Source organism: Pelophylax lessonae (assembly GCF_965119305.1).
Source record: "Pelophylax lessonae genome assembly, chromosome: 4".
Lineage (NCBI taxonomy): Eukaryota > Metazoa > Chordata > Amphibia > Anura > Ranidae > Pelophylax > Pelophylax lessonae.
In genome coordinates, this window is record NC_138771.1 from 91,639,321 (window position 1) to 91,659,292 (window position 19,972).

The 19,972-nt window shown below is 43.5% G+C and overlaps 1 protein-coding gene across 5 annotated transcripts in view; it reads right to left on the bottom strand.

Moving 5' to 3' along the window:
• MYO5A (myosin VA) overlaps positions 1 to 19,972 on the bottom strand; it is a 391,043-nt gene that overhangs the window by 51,958 nt on the left and 319,113 nt on the right. For 2 of the 5 annotated variants that reach the window (XM_082256681.1, XM_082256680.1), the window contains exons 30-32: positions 16,168 to 16,248; positions 10,907 to 11,105; positions 2,048 to 2,122 (exon numbers count right to left, since the gene is read on the bottom strand). In XM_082256681.1, the coding sequence (XP_082112807.1) occupies positions 2,048 to 2,122; positions 10,907 to 11,105; positions 16,168 to 16,248 (355 nt within the window). The remainder of the gene's footprint in view (positions 1 to 2,047; positions 2,123 to 10,906; positions 11,106 to 16,167; positions 16,249 to 19,972) is intronic. The other 3 variants (XM_082256682.1, XM_082256679.1, XM_082256683.1) reach the window with 3 other exon arrangements.

A 19,972-nucleotide genomic window follows, 5' to 3' on the forward strand; every position in this document is an offset into this window, starting at 1 on the left:
AATATAAAATATTTCGTCCAACATGAAGAATCTGGTGCTGTGAGCAAGTCAGTGTAAAAAAAGGCTTTCCATTTTTGGTAAAAGAAAAAAAAAACTTCAGTTGGCGAATAATGCCCACTGGTCTAGGAGCTCCCACCATGTTGATGAGCCCATTTGATGAACAGTGCGGGCAGGGCACTAGGAACTAAAGCACCACAGCACTGTTCAGTAGTCCAGATACAATTTTAGTAAGGGTCAAATGGACAATAAAAGGACCTACCGAGGAAGCTCCATTTGTAGTGTAACACATATAGGAGTGGTACCTGCTAGGGATCGACCGATTATCGGCAAAGTCGATATATCGAGGGCCAATATGCACTTTCCTCAATAAATAATTACCGATATTTCGGAAAGTGCTTGTACTGGAGTGATGCCTGCAGCTAGAGGCATCACCCAGGTACCCGCGAGGGTCGGCTGTCTTGTAATGACAACCGATGCGGCTGAGAAGCCGCTCGGCTGTCATTACAAGGAGCGGGAGGGGATGTCCCCCCCTCCCGCCGCTTGCTGCGGCTCGCCTGGTTCCCCCGTCCCACCGGGAGACCCGGGCAACCAGTCTGCTCGCCCGCCGAAGACCTGATCAAAGCCGCATTTAGCTCTGATCGGGTCTCCATGAAAAAACCCGGAAGGGATGTCATGACATCACTTCCGGGTACTGGTGCCAGATTAAAAAAATTACAGCATACAAAACAGCCAAACTTGGCATTTTGAATGCTTTTAAGATCAGATAAGGGGTTTTTAAGTGCAGAGGAGGAGTACCTGTTAAGTAATTTAGTAGTTAGTAATTTTGGTATACTGTATAAGAAATATGAAAATGAAATATTTCATATTTACCCGATTAAAAAAAAAAGTTTTCTTTCTGAATAAATAAATCAATTAAATCATGTTCAGAACACAATACCTTTCATTTTAACAAAAACTGCTGATGGAGCCCTTCAAAAATCAATCAAATTTAGACAATCTCAACAGTTCAGTTTGGTTTCTGTTAAGCGCCACAGACAGTTACTTTTAAAAGCCATCTGTTACTCACCTTGGCAGGTCCCTGGGATACAGGACCTGTATACACTACCTTTTGAAACCATGGATCCTATAGTCACAGGGATTATCTCAGATCCTAGTCCGAACCCACCTGGGCGATACCGCTAGGAAGCTGTCACTGTACTTGGCCAATCATAGGTGGCTCAGGCGTTCCCCGCCCGCAGCCAAACATATATACATGTGCCACTGTGGGTCAGGGAATGTCTGGGCCGCTTATGATTGGTCAAATGCAGTGATAATGCCCAGGTGGGATCGCTCAGATGGGTTTAGATCAGGATCCAAACATACCTGAGCTCATCCCTAGTCATAGTCCTAGCATTCCCTCATTTACTCAAACGTTCAGAATTATAGCATTAGGCTATAGGACTTTAAACAAATGAGTGCTGTATAAAATGGCATTAGCAAGATGGGCAGAGCTGTACTGAGTTTGATGGTATTAACAAAATATATATAAATAAAATACATTACACCTAAAATTAAAAATAAAACAAAAGAAATAAATATGATATTATTGCTGTATGGTAATGGTAAATGCCAGGACTGTGGGGAAATTAAAAAGACAAAAAAAATAAAACAAATCGGTGTACACAAAATTTCAAAGCAGATGGGGCAAACTTTGCAACAGTCCATATCTGACATACATCGTTTGTCAGAATAGAGATGCAAATCCTTATGCCACGCAGCCTGCACTGGGTCATATATATTGTTATGTATAATAAACAATGGTGAAATTAAATTGCAATCTGTGGAATTGTGGTTAGAATAATTTTGTCTACAGAAGCAGTTAGTAAGACGTTGTGCTCTTGTGCTGAACATGAAGACAGGACACAATGACACTGAAAGCTGTGATGGTAAGGGACACAATGCAGCTTTGTCATATCGACAGCATCAGACAGCCAGACAGGCTGAATCTCTGTTAGTTTTCAACGACACGGCGAGGACAAAAGAGCAGGCAGATGTGTGATTTACATACAATGATCCGTCTGTAAAGTGAAATCCGGTACGATTGATACTTCATGGGTTCATCTGCATATAACTCCTCAAAGTACTGAAAAAACAGGTAGAATGCATGTACCCTCTTCATTTAGAATTTCACATTAATGACTAATTTGTTCACAATGACCAATAATTACAAATCTCAATTCTAGAGCCATGGTTAATTGGATTAAAGCATGATCTTAGATTTAACATATACCGGTAATATTTTACTGTGCTAGAAAACTATTTTGTTGGTATTGTTGCCTTGTACACAGTGCTCCTAAAAATAGTCATAGATTTCCAAATAGAGAAGAGGAGAGAACGCAGTTCTTAAATAAATTGCTGGAATACTGCACTTAGAGGCACCTTCTCTCCTCTTCTCTTCTCTCTGCCAGAGTTGCTTCTACTCTTAGAAGAGCTGCCCCCTAGTGTCTTCTCCTAGCTTTGTGCACACCTCCAGCACTTACCCATACTGGCAAGACCCATTAGGCAGAAGCTCCCTCATTCTCCTTTTTAGATTTCCAAATAAATTATAGTAAGTGATCCTTCTCATGAACAGCCATATTAAATGTGGGCTAGTCTAATAGGAGACACTCATGTAGCCATTGGGGTTGATTTTAGCAAAACGTGAGCAAAAAAAACAGCAGCAAAAGTAGAGCAACTGCCCACAGCAATCAATAAGGCTACCTGGACACTAGGCACACTATGCTCTGCATAGAAACCAATCAGCGCCCAGGTTTTTTGTCAAAGCTTAATTGAACAAGCTAAAGTTAGAAGCTGATTGGCTACCATGCACTGTTGCACAAGATTTTGCACTCTCCAGTTTTAGTAAGGGTTCTTTCACACGTGATTTCCGCCCGGCGGACTCCGTTTTGCTCAGCGGGGATCGACCCGCCGATCCCCAGTGAGCAGGCGGATGACAGCTTTGTCTCCGCTTACTTTGCAGAGACAGACCTGTCAGATCCCCACTCTCCTCTATGGAAGATCGTATGGAAACGTTCATTCAATCCTATCCGATCCTCCAGACGGATGGAAAATAGGGTTTCCACCCGTCTGGATTTCACGGACAGGATCGGATCGGATAGCAGTGGGTGTCAGCAGGGATGTCTCCGCTGACATCCACCGCTCCATAGGGCTGCATGGAGCACTTGATTAGGTCCGCCTGAAAAACTGACAGGCGGACCTGATCAGAAAGCCCGTGTGAAAGGGGCCAAAATGAACCTCTATGTGTGACAAATCCTAATGTTTTAGTGCACCTGGGAGGCACAGATGCAGCATGTAGCCCCGCTGTCTGCAGTCTGTCAAAGTTGATGGCAGGCTGATATTCGCTGTAGCTTTATAGGGCTGAACGCTGTACTGAATGGTGCTCACGTTTAAAATACTATATGTTCAGGGACATAGGTCCAGAACGCAGAAGTTTCATCTCAAGTTTGCTTAATTATTTTATTTAAAATAGACAAAAAAGATAAATCCAGCAAAACGCTTTAATTTAAAGTGAAACTCCATTCCAAACATTTTTCCTGATGTATTTGGAAGGAGTTATAGATATGCGTCCTTTGGGGAGATTTGGCTGTGTCACTGGAGCAGGAAGTAAAAGGACAACAAAAACAATGCTTTAATTTTGTTTTTAGAGGTGATAGAACCCCTATATTTTTTTATCGCTTCTGATACTTTTTCCTTTGTTACTCTAATCTAGCCAAAACAATCTAGCCTCTCCAAGAAAATAATTCAGATCTCTCCTCCATGTGCCCTCATGGAAAGCCACTTTGGGGTAAAACATGCAGGCACGCTCCAAAGCTGGGCTGTGTGTGTCCATAGACACATACAGTATAACATGGTCCTGCCCCCCATTCTCTTCTCACAGGATTTGACTGATAGCAGCAGAAGCGCCAATGGCTCCCACTTCTTTCAGCAAAGCATGTAAGAGCAGAAAGTGGGCAGAGAACATTGGCAGCTAGGCACAGTGCTTGATCAATATAGGACTCAGGTAAGCGTTGTTGGGGGGGGGGGGGGAGTGAAAATTGGATTTTTGTAAGATCTTACTGTAAAATCCTTTTCTCTTAGCTCATTGACAGACGTAGTCCTCTTTGATTCTCATCAATAGGGTTATGCTGCCCTCTACAGGAGTAGGACTAGGCAGAAAGAAAACGTTCTGGCCACACCCTAGGGGCAGTCCCAGAGGGTATATCCTCTTCCTGTCTGCTACAGGAAATCAGTTATGTCACAAAGCAGTGTCAGAGAATTTGACCCAACCCAACTCAATGATAGAGGGGCGGGTACTACGTCTGTCAATGAGCTAAGAGAAAAGGATTTTACGGTAAGATCTTACAAAAATCCAATTTTCTCTGTCGCTCATTGACAGACGTAGTCCTCTTTGATTCTCATCAATAGGGACGTCCCAAAGCAGTGCCACAAATGAGGGGTGGGATTGACAGAAATCAAAATCCAATCTAGAAGGCCCAACCGGAGCCAACCAGAAGTATCAAGGGACTCATCGAGCAAACAGATGAGACCTACCCAACAAACCCTCGAGGTAGACCAACAGTCTCCTCAAACAGCGGCCTGCAGGAACCTTGCGGCCAAAAGAGGCATCTGACGATGCCCTCACATAAACCTTATACAATTTTGTAAAGGTATGAACCGACGACTAAGTAGTCGCCTTGAAAACCTGAACCACTAACGCCTGATGGCGGAAGGTCCAGGAAGCACTAAGCGCCCAAGTAGAGTGCGCCTTAACAGGGAACGGGGGATCCCGACCCTTAGATAGAATAAGCCTATACCACCGTCTGTCTGATCCATCTAAAGATGGTCGCGGCAGAAACAGGCAACCCCTTCTTAGGGCCATCCGTAATCACAAACAGTGAATCCGTCTTACAAATTGAATCCATAGTATTCAAATATATCCTGATTGCCCGAACTACATCCAAGGAATGCAACGCAAATTCTCGAGGATGATTGGGCTTAGGACATAGGAAGGACAATACAATGTCCTCATTCAAATGAAACCTTGAAACCACCTTAGGAAGGAAGGATGGATTCGGATGAAGAACAACCTTATCCCCATGAACCACCAGATATGGGGACCAACAGGATAATGCAGCCAGTTCTGACACCCTGCGTGCAAAAGTGATAGCCACCAAGAAGGCCACCTTCTGGGATAAAGTAAGCAAGGGAATCTCCCTGATATTTTCAAAGAGAGGTTTCTGAAGAACCGACAGCACCAAATTAAGATCCCAGGGTGGTAACGGCGCGCGCACTGGCGGAGCCAGGTGTCGCACCCCCTGGATGAAATTCCGCACCAAGGAATGAATAACCAAAAACTTCTGAAAGAAGATAGCTAATGCTGAAACCAGCCCCTTGATAACACTCAAGGCCAGCTTCTGCTCAACTCCCTGTTGCAGAAAAACCAATATTCGGGCCACCGAATAAGAACGTGGAGGGAACCCAAGGGATTCACACCACGCAATATAAGACTTCCATGTGCGATGATAAATCTTTCTGGAAGTCGCTTTCCTTGCTTTAACTAGAGTAGGAATAACTGAAGCTGACAATCCCTTGTCCTTCAGCACCTGGGTCTCAATAGCCAGGCCGTTAAAACCAGCGATCGTAAAGCAGGATGGAAGATCGGTCCCTGCGACAGCAGATCCTCCCTAAGAGGAAGTCGCCAAGGAACGTCTGCGACCAGCCTGACCAGGTCGGCGTACCAGGCCCGACTAGGCCAGTCCTGATCTACCAGGATAACTGGGATTCCCTCCACCTCTATCCTGCGAAGAAGCTTCGGCAGTAACTTGAGAGGAGGGAAGTAGCTGATACTGCCCCCACGGGGCGATCAGCATGTCTGCGGTGTCTGCTAGAGGATCGTGGAAGCGAGCCACAAACCTCTGCACTTTCCTGTTGAGCTGAGATGCCAACAGCTCCCATTCGGGGGTGCGCCAACGGAGGCACAGTTGGTGGAATATCCCTGGATGAGGAGATCATTCCCCTTGATCCAGAATCTGACGGCTGAGATAATCTGCCTGCCAATTCACCCCCGGAATGAATACCGCAGAGAGAGCTGGAACAATCGTTCCGCCCAACAAAGAATGCTGGCCACTTCCATGGCCGCCAGGACACTCCTGGTGCCCCTTTGATGATTGACATAAGTCACTGCTGTGGCATTGTCCGACTGGATCCGAACCGGGCTGCCCTGGAGCTGCTCGGTCCAGTGAATCAGACAAAGTCTGATCGCTTTTAGTTTCAATACATTTATCGGTAACCTGGACTCTTCCAGGGACCAAAGCCCCTGAGCCGAGAATTTCTCCTCACCCGGATAGACTGGCATCCGTGGTGATAAGCGTCCACATATTGGTAGGAATGACTTCCCCTGGCTGAGCATCGGAGACCGAAGCCACCAGACCAGGGACTCCCTGGTCCGCTTGCTCAGCCGGATCCGATTGTCCAGGGAATCTGGATTCCGGTTACACTTGAGAAGAATCTCTCCTTGAAGGATTCGGGTATGGGACTGGGCAAATGGTACTGCTTCTTGAATTTTTGTACCCTGACAAAAAAGTTTGAATGCTCTTAAGTCCAGAATTGGACGCACCTTGTCCTCTTTTCTGGGTATTGTGAAAAGGTTTGAATAGAACCCTTGAAATGCTCTGTCCAAGGAACGTGGACCACCACTCCTTGTTGCATTAAATCCGTGACTGCCCCCCGTAAGCTTTTAAGCGATCCGGGGATAGTCGAATATTGAAAAGGAAGAATCGCACTGGGAGAGATTGACATACAATCTTGTAACCTGACCGTATGACCTCGCGAACTATTTGTTTGAGGTTCTGGAAAGCCATGGATCCGGAAACCGGCGAAGACGTCCCCTTACCCCAGCTATGGGCGGGGGCACACCTTCAGGCTTTAGTAGTCTTATCTTCAGGTCTGGAAGAGCCGGGCTTTTGCTTGCCCGACCAACGCCCCTTAAAAAACCTCCCGAAGGAGTTTTGGAGGACTTTGCTTTTTTCGCCCGTGGGGCGAAAAAACTTTTTATGAACGGAAAAAGAAGGCGCCCGTCTCTGACGGGATCCTTTACCCTTAGTACTTTGTGGCAAGAAAGTGCTCCTTCCTCTAGTGAGATCCTTAATAATATCATCTAAATTGGTCCCAAGATAGGCGCACACCCTGAAAAGGGAGATTTAACCAAAGCTTCCTTGGAGCCTTGGTCTGCCGACCAATATTTTAGTCACAGTGTACGCCTGAGGACCACTGCTGAAACTGATGCTCACCCCAATAGTGGAGTGGTGTCTAGTGCAACGTCGCAGACAAACTGTAACTCTTGTATCATCTGTTCCACCAGATCTGATACCGCCTGGGGGATATCTCTCCCCCCTAAGCCACTTGGTCCATTCTAGACCAATAGCAATTACTGGTCTGAAAGCTGACCCAATCAGGGAAAAGATGGCGCGAGACACAGCTTCCACCTTACGATCATCTTTAAAGGATGGAGCATCCTCCAATAGGATAACCGTAGCTTTGTTCAATCTGGAGATTGGAAAATCCACCACAGATGGTACTATCCATCTCTTGAGGAATGATTCCTCGAACGGATAACGCCTATTAATGCGTTTAGGAAATAGTAGGGGCTCGTCTTGGATGACCCCATCCCTCCTTAGTTACATTACCGAAACACTTGGGTAAGGGAAATACTTTCGCCATTTTGGTGCGTTTATTAGTACCAAATGGCATCTCAGTATCAGCTACTTCTGATGGTGTAACCTCCGAACAGATACAATTAATGCGTTACTAACGCTTCCTCTCGGGCTATGGTAGATGCCGAAACATCTTCCTTACTGTCTAAAGAGACAGTACCCGAGTCACAAACCCCAGATGAGGTACCTGCAACTGCAGGAATAGGCTCAGACTCTGAATCTGAAGTTTCAGATGAAAAGGGGGATAGGCGGGGGTCGCTTCCTTGCGCCCTGTCCCTGACAAGCCAATTCCACCCGGGATAGACAAAAAATTTCCAAAAACTGCTGACAATGACTCACTATTAAGTGGGGAACTGGAGGGTCCTGCAGCCACTTCGAGGGGATCAGGTGGAGATACATGTGTGGCAGGGTCCATGTTAATCCAGGACACTTTGCCAGTAAAAAAGAAAAAAATTTTTTTCTTTTTTTTTTTTAAATAAAAAAAATACCTTTTTTTTTTAAAAATAAAAAAATACCTTTTTTAATTCACCAGCGCAATAGCGCCCCTGCTTTGGACCCCCACAGAGAGAGAGAAACCCCAAGGGCTCACCACCAGATGCAAAGAAGTTCCTTATTAAAACTGCTGTCAGCGTTGTTTTGTGCAGACTGGGAAGTCTTGCACTAGGTTTCCCGGGTGAAAGGAAGTGGCTCCGCCCCCTGTGTACGCCTTCCGGCATTCCCAGCTGCTCCTCGAGGTTTGCTGGGCACATCAAACATGGCCGCCCCCATGCAGGAGACAATAGGCTACGAAAAAATGGCGGCCTGCGTGACCTGCGGGCGGCTTGTGTAGACAATGCAGACATGCGGTCTACAACAAAATGGCGGCGGACTGCCGATCTAGCGTGGCTCCTCCAGTACCGCGGCCTGCATGCTTTGAAAACAGCTGATGGCGGCCTGTCGGCCTGCGGGAGTATGGCGATCTAAGGTAGGCTATACCTCCTATGTGTTTTACTATAGCAAATCGAACTCGGCTTCCTTGCTAGAGAACCCAAGGCTTGCTGAAGTATCAGCTCCCAAACCAAGCCTGCTGGAGTGTCAGCTCCTAAACCAAGGTTGCTAGAGTGTCAGCTCCCAAACCAAGGTTTGTTTAAAGTGTTAGCTCCCAAACCAAGCCTGCTGGAGTGTCAGCTCCCAAACCAGATCACACTATCACAGGGGATATGTGAACATGTCATAGGCTACAAGGGGGAACTTTAATGTTAGAAAGGATCCGACCATACACAGAGGGGCCCGTATCCCAAAGACCCCACGGGGGGAAGGGGGAACATTTACTCACCATACCGGCTGACGGCACCCTCTCTTCACAGTACCCTCTCCACCGGGGTGGGGGGCTGTCGACCAATACGGACGCCTTGACTCTCTGGTTCCTGGCGTCCAAGCGAGACGTTTAACTCGCAGGGTCAGTCCCCGTCCAATGGGACTATGTCGCGGCCGACCCAGCGCGGGGCTATGGTCTGCACGCGCTTGTAGGCTGAACCGGGGTGACCACCGGATCTCAACATCCAGCCCATCGCCCGGCCCCGCATACTTACTTGAATGTGTCGCGGCCGACCCAGCGCGGAGCTATGGTCTGCGCGCGCTCGTAGGCCGGCTGGGGTGACCACTGGATCTCAACATCCAGCCCGTCGCCCAGATCCGGCGTGATTGCTTGAAGATCTCATAGGAAAACTGGAGACAAAAAACTACCTAAAAGGAAAAAATGTTTCTAAAAAATCTTGCCAGGACCAGAGATCCCAGCAAGGAACTTAGGTCCTTACTCCTGACTAGACAGAAAAAAACTGATTTCCTGTAGCAGACAGGAAGAGGATATACCCTTTGGGACTGCCCCTAGGGTGTGGCCAGAACGTTTTCTTTCTGCCTAGTCCTACTCCTGTAGAGGGCAGCATAACCCTATTGATGAGAATCAAAGAGGACTACGTCTGTCAATGAGCGACAGAGAAAGGTTTTTACCCTAAAGTGGTATTAAACCCAAGAAAAAGCATTTATTCTATTGCAACATGAAAACCCTATAACCTATCCTTAGCCATTAACCTCTCCCAACATGAAAACCCTATAACCAATCCTTAGCCATTAACCTCTCCCAACATGAAAACCCTATAACCTATCCTTAGCCATTAACCTCTCCCAACATGAAAACCCTATAACCAATCCTATGCCATTAACCTCTCCCAACATGAAAACCCTATAACCTATCCTTGGCCAGTAACCTATCCCAACATAAAAAGCCTATAACCAATCCTTATTCATTAACTTCTCCCAACATGAAAACCCTATAACCTATCCTTAGCCATTAACCTATCCCAACATGAAAACCATATAACCTACCCTTAGCCATTAACCTATCCCAACATGAAAACCCTATAACCAATCCTTAGCCATTAACCTCTCCCAACATGAAAACCCTATAACATATCCTTAGCCATTAACCTCTCCCAATATAAAAACCCTATAACCTATTCTTAGCCATTAACCTCTCCCAACATGAAAACCCTATAACCAATCCTATGCCATTAACCTATCCAAACATGAAAACCCTATAACCTATCCTTAGCCATTAACCTCTGCCAACATGAAAACCCTATAACCAATCCTTAGTCATTAACCTCTCCCAACATGAAAACCCTATAACATATCCTTAGCCATTAACCTCTCCCAATATAAAAACCCTATAACCTATTCTTAGCCATTAACCTATCCCAACATGAAAACCCTATAACCTATCCTTAGCCATTAACCTATCCCATCATGAAAACCCTATAACCTATCCTTAGCCATTAACCTATCCCAACATGCAAACCCTATAACCTATCCTTAGCCATTAACCTCTCACAACATGAAAACCCTATAACCTATCCTTAGCCATTAACCTCTCCCAACATGAAAACCCTATAACCTATCCTTAGCCATTAACCTCTACCTAACACATAGCCTCATTCCTCCTATGGCCATCAGGAATATACTACTTGAAAAGACAACCCTTCTATTAAAGGTGAGATTCTATTTATTTAATGCTTTTCCTATGCAGAAAGCATATAGAAGAAAATAATAACCAGCCTTGAGTTGCAGGCAACTGAATAAATTAAACACAATCTCAAAGCAATACCTTAGAGGACATCCCCAACAAATGACCTACATACCAGATTCTCATTGGTCAGCCGGGTAATCTCATGCTGTAAACTGGCTTCAATTCGAGCCTCAGGAGGCAGTTGCAGGTTCTGGGCAAGCAGCTGTTGCTGGCGGTTGTTTTCTTCCCGTAGACCCTGGATCTCTCCCTTGAGAGATTCCAACTCATTCTCATAGCTCTTCTTCTGAGACTGGAGCTGTGACTCTAAAACTCTAAAACGGCAGTATAAAAAAGTCAGTATTTGCTATACATCACTTGGCTTTATCTCTGTATGAAAGTAAAGCAGCAGAATTAGAGCGTCAGCCCCATTCACCATGGCAGAACACATTATAAACCCATAAACCTTTGCTACATAGTAATGTAAGTAGTACCGGTTTTAAAACAGGACTGTTACACTAACCATCCAGGACAAACATATTGCTGGGTTAGTTTCATTCCATTCATATTGACCCTAGGGCATGTATCTGTTTGGCTAGTGCAGGGGCATTAGACCTCCCTTGGAGGATACAATCTGGAGTGAATGATCCTTCATAAAATATAAAACAATTAAAATCCAAGGTCACATAGTATAGTGTAAATTATTAGAAAACATTCTTGTGTATTGATTATGATAAAATAAAGAGAGGAAACATCCTCTGCTGGGTAAAATGCTAATGTGGTTTAATATGTCTTTGCATTTTTTTTTTATTTAAAGAGTAACTCCATTTCTGTTGAAAAAAAAAAACATTCCCCTCTGGGTGATCTGTGTACATTGGAAGGATTTTAGCAAACTAAACAAGATTTCTACTTTTTGTTATTCTAAAGAAATCACTGTTTGTTTCTGTGTGCCCATGTGCTCAGTGATTCTAATGGGAGTGGTTTCATAATTATCAATCAGCTGCTGCACTTGCAGGGCTTTAATAAGGAAACTTGCATGGCCGGCATTCCTTTAGAGGTGATTTCTTATTGAGAGTATTTTACCAGAAATTATATTTTTGTTGCAGGTGATGCCTGATAACTGATCTGTATCTTAGTGCAGACTTCTGGGAAAATCAGTGAGCCAATCACACAAGCAGGAAATATTGTTTCTGGGAGGCATTGGGTACACATTCTGTCTACAGAACATCTCCAGGTAGCCGTTTTGCATTGCATTTTATAGAAAATGAAAGAGCTGCAGAATGAAAAGGAAAGGTAATGTTTAAAACCATTAAATTACAATATGCCTTGTGACACAAATGTATATGCTATTTTTATTTTCCCATGAAAGTGGAGTTACCCTTTAACTTTTAGGGCTAGTCCTTACATTAGTAGTTGGGAGGTGGTAAAACCTGGCGGTTAACTGCAGATGGCAGCAGCCGGGGGTTTACACAAATGCCACGGCTGTGATGCTTTGCTTTATGGATGTGGCAGGAATTATAGCCTCTATTGCTTTTGGCGGGTGCTATTGCCTACGGATCATGGCCCATTCAAGTGAATGGGACTGCTCTACACATGGTTGGGCCTTGCTATGGTGAGCTTAAAGGGGTCAAAGTAGGTGGTGAGGAGGAGATACAACACCTCCTCACTGCCTGTCAAATGCTCTCTGAACTTGTATCACTCTTCAGAGACCAGCAAAGCACGTTTAAAGGAGGCCTTACAGAACTGATTATGTGACATGTTGCAGTTGCACTGGAACATGGCTTTAAATCTAGAGGGGAAGCTAACAGGACACAACCTATTTGTTTAAACGGATCTGAAGTAAACTGGCATCAGGAATCAGGAATAGACACCCAAGATGGTGTATATAAATGTATTCACTCCTCCACCCCGCTATTGGTCAGTGAGGACATCCAACACAATGGACCCACAGTGAGGTGTGAAAGACGAGGGGGGCAAATTATCAATTTTTAATTTGAACTTGTTATTTGGATAATAGAGCACTCCAGGTTTTGGGTTCCACTCTAGAAGGTATAGCTAGCCAGAGATGGGTAGAAATTCAGCAAGTTCAGCAGGGTTTGGCCTAATGTTGATCCGCCTATGGGCAGGCTGGTTGAACAGAAGTTGATCTCTTTCGATCAACTTCTGTACAACCAGAAAGTTGGAAAATGTTTGCTTGATCAGTGCCGGCGGTGCTGATGAGTGAATTCTGACGGTGGGGAAATCTCTCCACTGTCATAATACAATATCTCCACGGGAAGGATTCCCCCATCCACCTCGAATGTGCGGACAAGGGAAAGGATTTATTTTCTATCATTCAACCCGCTGGTCAAACAGGAGAAAACGAATCATGTATGGGCTGCCTAATGCATCATGGCAGTTTACTTTTGTAAACTTTAGCACCAGTACACAGTAAACATTTTTTTATCATTGATGAAGATGCAGAAGCAGCGAGCTATCATAGGAAAGTTCTGTAACTAAGTAGTAATTGTAAAACAAATACATTTTTTTTTTTTAGAAAGAATAGCTGAAATAAATTACAAGAATTGTCTATATTAAAGCAACAATAGCAGCATTTGAGTACTTTAGGCAATACCTCTACATTTTATTTAGCTACATCTTTTAAAGGATAAGTCCGGGCAAAACCTAACTAACGCTAAACCGGCTCTGTGCCACATTCTAAACCTAAATCTATCTAACCCTGTAAAGCAAAAATCATTGTACTTACCTTTTCTGCACCCGATCCAGCGACGGAAGCTGTGTGCAGGAGAGGACCAACAACGGCTGTGAAATGAATGGGAAGCGACGTCACCCATAGACTTACTATGGGGCTTCCGTTGTCGAGTGCCTCTCCACCTGCCTCCATGCTGAAGCCACCACTGACAGTTCAGCATGGGACTGGTCCGAATCGGCTGCAGAAAAGGTAAGTACAGTGATTTGTGCTTTACAGGGTTAGATAGAATAGGTTTAGAATGTGGCACAGGGCAGGTATAGCGTTAGTTAGGTTTTGCCTGGACTTATCCTTTAAGCGCAAGTCCTAAGGTATGTGTTAGCTCACTGACCCGCAAGATGCAAAGCTTCATTAGGTAAGGCTTTTTTCCCTATCTCGTATCAACAGTGAAAAACAGGGTACAGCTGGTATAAAGCAAACATGCAGGCAAATACTCAGACACCACTGCAGAAATTTAGAAGGCTTGGTAACATGCTTTCAAGAAAACCCAACCACAATCTAAGAGTGTAACTCCACTTATTTCCTCACTTTTGACAATCTGATATTATCGGGTAAGTAAAACAAACTTTGCAATTAGAATGCTTTACCCATCTTGTTCCAAAACACCTATACCGGCTGTGGGAGGACTCATTGTGTCCAAAGAGAAAGTACTGTACATTTTTCAGTTCTATCTAATCTACACTTACCATAGCTATTAGAACAATATTAGCAAGTGAAAATCCCAATTCTACGCTTGGCTTGCAAGAACAGGGAAGTTTCTGACTTCTGACTACCAGATGATAATAAGCCCTTTCAGGGCACTGATTATGACACAGGGAGATTCACCATTTTGTTGTACAATTTCTCTATGAGTGGGTCCATTCTTTTTTTATATCTGTAGGAAAATTAAGGGATGAAGTAATACGGACATTGGGAATTAAAGCAATTCTCAGTGCTTTGAGGACATGTTTGAAAATTGGAACTCATCTCCTTGCCTTGGGGAAATATTTGGCCATCTATAGTGACCACTACTACATTTGACAAAATATTCACATCGATACCAAAAACTGCTTAGGAAAACATAATACAAGGGCTGCACCAAAAATAATTCAAAAGTGGGCATAACTTTTTCTTTTATTAAAATGTAATGAATGGCAAAACCTTATTTTCATTTTGCGTAGAGAATGGGAGGGTTTTAAACCCGGTCAGTTTTATTCTTTGCCATCTGTGTCCCGTAGGGGAGAATTCCTTTCACTTCCTGTCCCATAGTCAAAAAAGGAAATGATAGGAAATCCCTCCAAAGTGAGAGAATCCCATGGTGTCCCCAGAATTAGTGTCCCCATTAGAAGATTTCCCTGCTAGTACTGTTCTGATGTCAAACGAAAATGTGGGATTTTCTTTTACTTTTAATAACAATAGTAAATAGGACAAAGACGCTGAATCTCTTTATCGAGGGTACAAACAGCCTTAAAAACCAACAGATGTTCTAATCTTTTTGAACTCTATCCAATACAAAAAAATAGGTAGTTCAAATTTTACATATTGGTAGAGTAACTCGTCCTCTAAAGTAACGCTGCCTCTTTTTAATTTCAAGTAAATCATGGATTCCAAGTAATTGCAACATGAGTTCTTGACAAAGGAAGGGCGCAGGCTCTCCAAACCCCACAGAAGCCAATAGAACATTAATGGAGATAACAACGCTGACAGGAGCAATGTCTTGTCATTGGTGACTCTTGTCAATGGTGTCATCTCCATAACCTTCTGTGGATGCCGGACAGCCTGCACCACTCCATCAAGAACTCCATGGTGGCATGTTCCTTCTGCTTGGAATCCATTATTTACCTGTAATGAAAAAAAAGAAAGAGTTACTCTACAAACGTGAAATTTGAATTACCTACATAGGTTAATTAAAATGTTATGTCCACTTTTGCATTACTTTGGGAACAGTCCTTGTATTTTAACTCTAAATTTTATGCAGCCTGCTTGGTGGATACCTTCTACCAGGGGTCTTCAAACTCTGGCCCTCCAGTTGTTCAGAAACTTAAATTCCCATCATGCATAGTCATGTCTGTGAATGCCAGAGTTTTACAGTGCCTCATGGGATGTGTAGTTCCGCAACAGCTGGAGGGCTGTAGTTTGAGGATCCCTGCCTTATACAGTCTGTATAGGTATAATGGAACAAGACGGGTAGACACATCTTACAAAATTAGACAACTCAATGTTCTGGCTTTTAATATCAAAATTTGTTAAAGATGCTGAGAAAAAGTGGACTTATACTTTAAGTTCCAGAAAAGAGACACCACAGTGAACTGTTAAACCTGCACCAATTAAAATTATAAATACGGTAATCATGAATACATTTTTATTCAAGGATATTCTTTTTTAAAACAGCTGAATTTTAGTAGTATCTTTAGGTCTAAAAAGATACAATTTCCAGGAATTGTTTTCTCAGGCAGTACCATGAAGATTTAACAGTAGGTTGAGGTGGTTACCAATAAAATGGCTTGCATACTGCATAAAGAAATCAGGCACACCATGTGAGCCAAAGTGGCCATTTCTGGCAGCATAGTCCACTGTCCATAATAGAGGAGTGCATAGTTTAATCTCTGGCCATTGTTAGTAATAGGCAAATGCAGACCACAAATTCCCAGAGTGAGAAATTAGGTAACCTGTTGGCCTGTTTTAACCCTTCATACACCAGCCAGAGTTCTCCGTCCTCATTCAGCATATGGTAGTCTTGAGGTGGGGTTCTTTCAAAAAAATGATTACAAAAAAATGATTTAAATTTAAAAAAATAAAATAAAAGGGAAAGAGAAAGAAAAGAACAACTGAAAAATGGATTGATGGAAAAATTAGAGAAATATTATTAAGGAAACCTGTCAAGAGAGAAAACCAGAGACTGTAGTTACTGACTTCCCTCTGAAAAGGATACTGAACTGGCTGTCAGGTTGACCCTCTTCCTACAAACTGAGTTCTCAACAGGCATGCAGATCAGTATTTCTGGCTTTACTTGCTGCATACTTGTACAAGGGGAGTATTAAGCCTGAGACAGCCAATTCATTCTTTCACAAGGAAGTCAGCAATAGCAGTCTCTGTATTTTTCACATGATTGGTGTACTTTTAAGGTAAATCAAAATGTAACAATGATACAGACACACATAAACAAAGCACACAGAGCAAGAATGGACAAGGAAAACTGGAATGCATTTGAGAACAAAAATCACACCTAAATATTGAAAGCTATCATGAGTTCAATTTGAATTTAATAGGTAGTCTGACTCCTAAGGTCCTCATACTAATTAAGATAGATTAGTCATTTACCATTCTCCAAGCTGCTAAGTGTGCAAAATCATTTTGATGCTACTCCTTTTTATTGTGCGTTATATCCAAGTTTATTAAATTGTAACAATTTTAATGGAAGCCACTTAAAAGTTGCATATCAGTGTTGGTATTTGTGATGGCTAAAAGGCAACATGGAGTCCAATTATCAACTCCCTTTACTGCACTAACTAAAGAAGTCATTTAAAATTTAAACAAAGCAAATCTTTTTATTTGTCTTTAGCTGTCTGTGTCCTGTTGGGGATATTTCCCTTCACTTCCTGGGCCAACAGGAAGTGAGAGATCTTTCCAAAATGAGAGGCTGTCCCTTCTTAGATCGTAGATACCACAAAAGGGCTTAACATTGGAAGATTTCCCATCTGTGCTATCCTTTTATGTTTTTTTTTCTAGATTAGGGGTCTCTAAAGTATGGACCACAGAATACCAGATTTTATCTGGCCCGTGGCTAGGGTCTGTGGCATATTCTAAATGTGTACTAATTAAAGTGGAGCTCCACTCAAAAGGGGAAGTTCCGTTTTAAGCACTCCTCTCCCCCAGATATGCCCCACTTGGCATGTCATTTTTTTTGTGGGAGGGGGGCTCGGGGCGGGGGGGGACAGGTACTGGCTCCCACTGCTGCTCGAGCCGCCCCCTCTACCCCTCCCTCCTTGCAATCTTCTGGGACTTGTCAGAGGTCCCAAGAGGATTTCCTGACCAATAGGGAGCAACTGCACGATGCGTGGATGCGCAGTGCGTACCCGGCTGTGAAGCTGCAAGCCTTTACAGCCGGGTGCCTCCACTTGCAATGCCGATGCCGCAGAAAGGAGAGGGAGAGAAGCGAGGCTTTCGGTGGCCGCATCACTGGACCGTGGGACAGGTGAGTGTGTGTTTATTAAAAGTCAGAAGCTACACTTTTTGTAGCTTCTGACTTTTAATAAACATAAAAAATGAGTGGAACTCCACTTTAAGGTCTGCAAAGGCTGCCTATGATCTCCCCTTTCGATGTAAGAGGACTCCTAAGGAAGACTCTTTTGTAAGGGTGGCTCTAATAGGGACCTCAATAAAGCGGAGCTCTACCCAAAAGGGGAAGCTCTGCTTATTTGCTTCCTCCCCTCCTCTGCTGCCACATATGGCACCTTTCGAAGGGGGGAGCAGATATCTGTCAAAACCAGGTATCCACTCCCTCTACCAGGTAAGATCGCCGTACTGATTAAACCAAAATCATAAGATCTGGTATCGTTTGAGAAAGATTTTCGTGTTTGTCCTTACGGACAATTTTGGACGAAAGCTGTGTAGTAACGTTCAGATTACTGTAGGATCGCCTCGAAAGCGGTATTTTTTGTATGATTTTCTGTTTGTGTGTACTAGGATTAAGAAGGAGCTGTAAGTAATAGACCTTTGTGTCTTATCCCTTACTCACAAAATAAAATGCTGACAAGGTGATGCGTAAAGCAGACAACCAAGGATAAAGAGAATAGCAGAAGATAAAACAAGACCTTACTTTATTTTCTACTTATTAAATGTTAAAGAGAAATGAAAAGTGCAAATGTTAAATAAACATCTCACAAATAATAACAGTAAAACGGAGATTCAGACCCTGTAAAACAAGCCTTTTTTGCTAGTTTGAACAGTGTTGGTCGTTATACTAATGGTATTTAGACACTATGGGGTTGCTTTACCAAAACTGTAGAGTGTAAAATCTGGTGCAGCTGTGCATTGTAGCCAATCCGCTTCTAATTTCACCTTGTTCAATTAGGCCTCTTTCACACATGCTGTCCGTTTGTCCGTTTTTCATCCATCCGTTGACGGATGAAAAACGGACATCAATGCATCTCTATGTAAAAACGGATGACAACTGATGATCATCAGTTAACATCCGTTTTCATCCACTTCCGTCAATGTCCGTTTTTTTGAACGGATGAATGCCCTATTTTTCATCCGTCAAAAAAACGGATCGGACGAAAAACGGATGACAACGGATGAAAAACGGATGTCAACTGATGACAACGGATGACAACGGATGAAAAACTGATGTCAACTGATGACAACGGATGAAAAACGGACGACAACGGATGAAAAACGGATGAAAAACGGATAACAACTGATGAAAAACTGATAAAAAACGGATAACAACTGACGAAAAACGGATGAAAAACTGATGACAACTGACGAAAAACGGATGAAAAACGGATGAAAAACTGATACATTTGACGTGACTGAACTGATGAACTGAACGGACTGTATGTATTTTGCACTTGCAAGGTTACTGGACCAGACAAGTGTAGCTTAACCACTTTACCACTAGAGCATTTTGCTGTCTTACGTCTGGGCCACTTTTTGCGATTCGGCGCTGTGCGACTTTAACTGACAATTGCGCTGTCGTGCGGTGCCATACCCAAACGAAATTTACGTCCTTTTTTTCCCACAAACAAAGCTTTTTTTTGGTGGTATTTGATCACCTGTGCGATTTTTACTTTTTGCGCTATAAACAAAAAAAGAGCGTAAATTTTGAAAAAACAACAATAATTTTCACATTTTTTATATGAAATTCCCCCCCAAAAAATGTAAAAATCAAAATTTTTTTAAATTTTTGGCCAATTTGTTTTCTGCTACCTATGTTTGGTAAAAAAAATTCACAATAAGCGTATTTTGATTGGTTTGCGCAAAAGTTATTGCGTTTACTAACAAAGGGAAAGATTTCTGTCATTTTTGGTGTTTTTTTTTTAACGCGTAATGGCGGCGATCTGCGATTTTTTTTGCGGGACTGCGACATTGCGGCGGACAGATCGGACCCTTGACTGACATTTTTGACACTTTTGGGGGTACCAGTGACATTACTGCAGTAATCAGTGCAGGGAAGGAGTTAATTTTATTGGAGAGGGAGGGGTTAATGTATGCCTGGTGCTTACTGACGTGTGGGGGGGGGAGGTGACTGAGTGACACAAGGACAGATCCAGGGTTCAGCTATGCTGAACCCTGCAATCTGACCCTGCCTGTCACTTGGGAGATCCCTGACGATCGGGGAAGAGCGGCGGCGATCGCAGCTGCTCCTCCCCTGGCCTGACTCCCGCTGTGACTGAATACAGCGGGAGCGAGCCTCCGGCGCCGCGTGCCGCCGAGAAGGGGAAGTGTCCGACGACGTAGGTCTACGTCGTC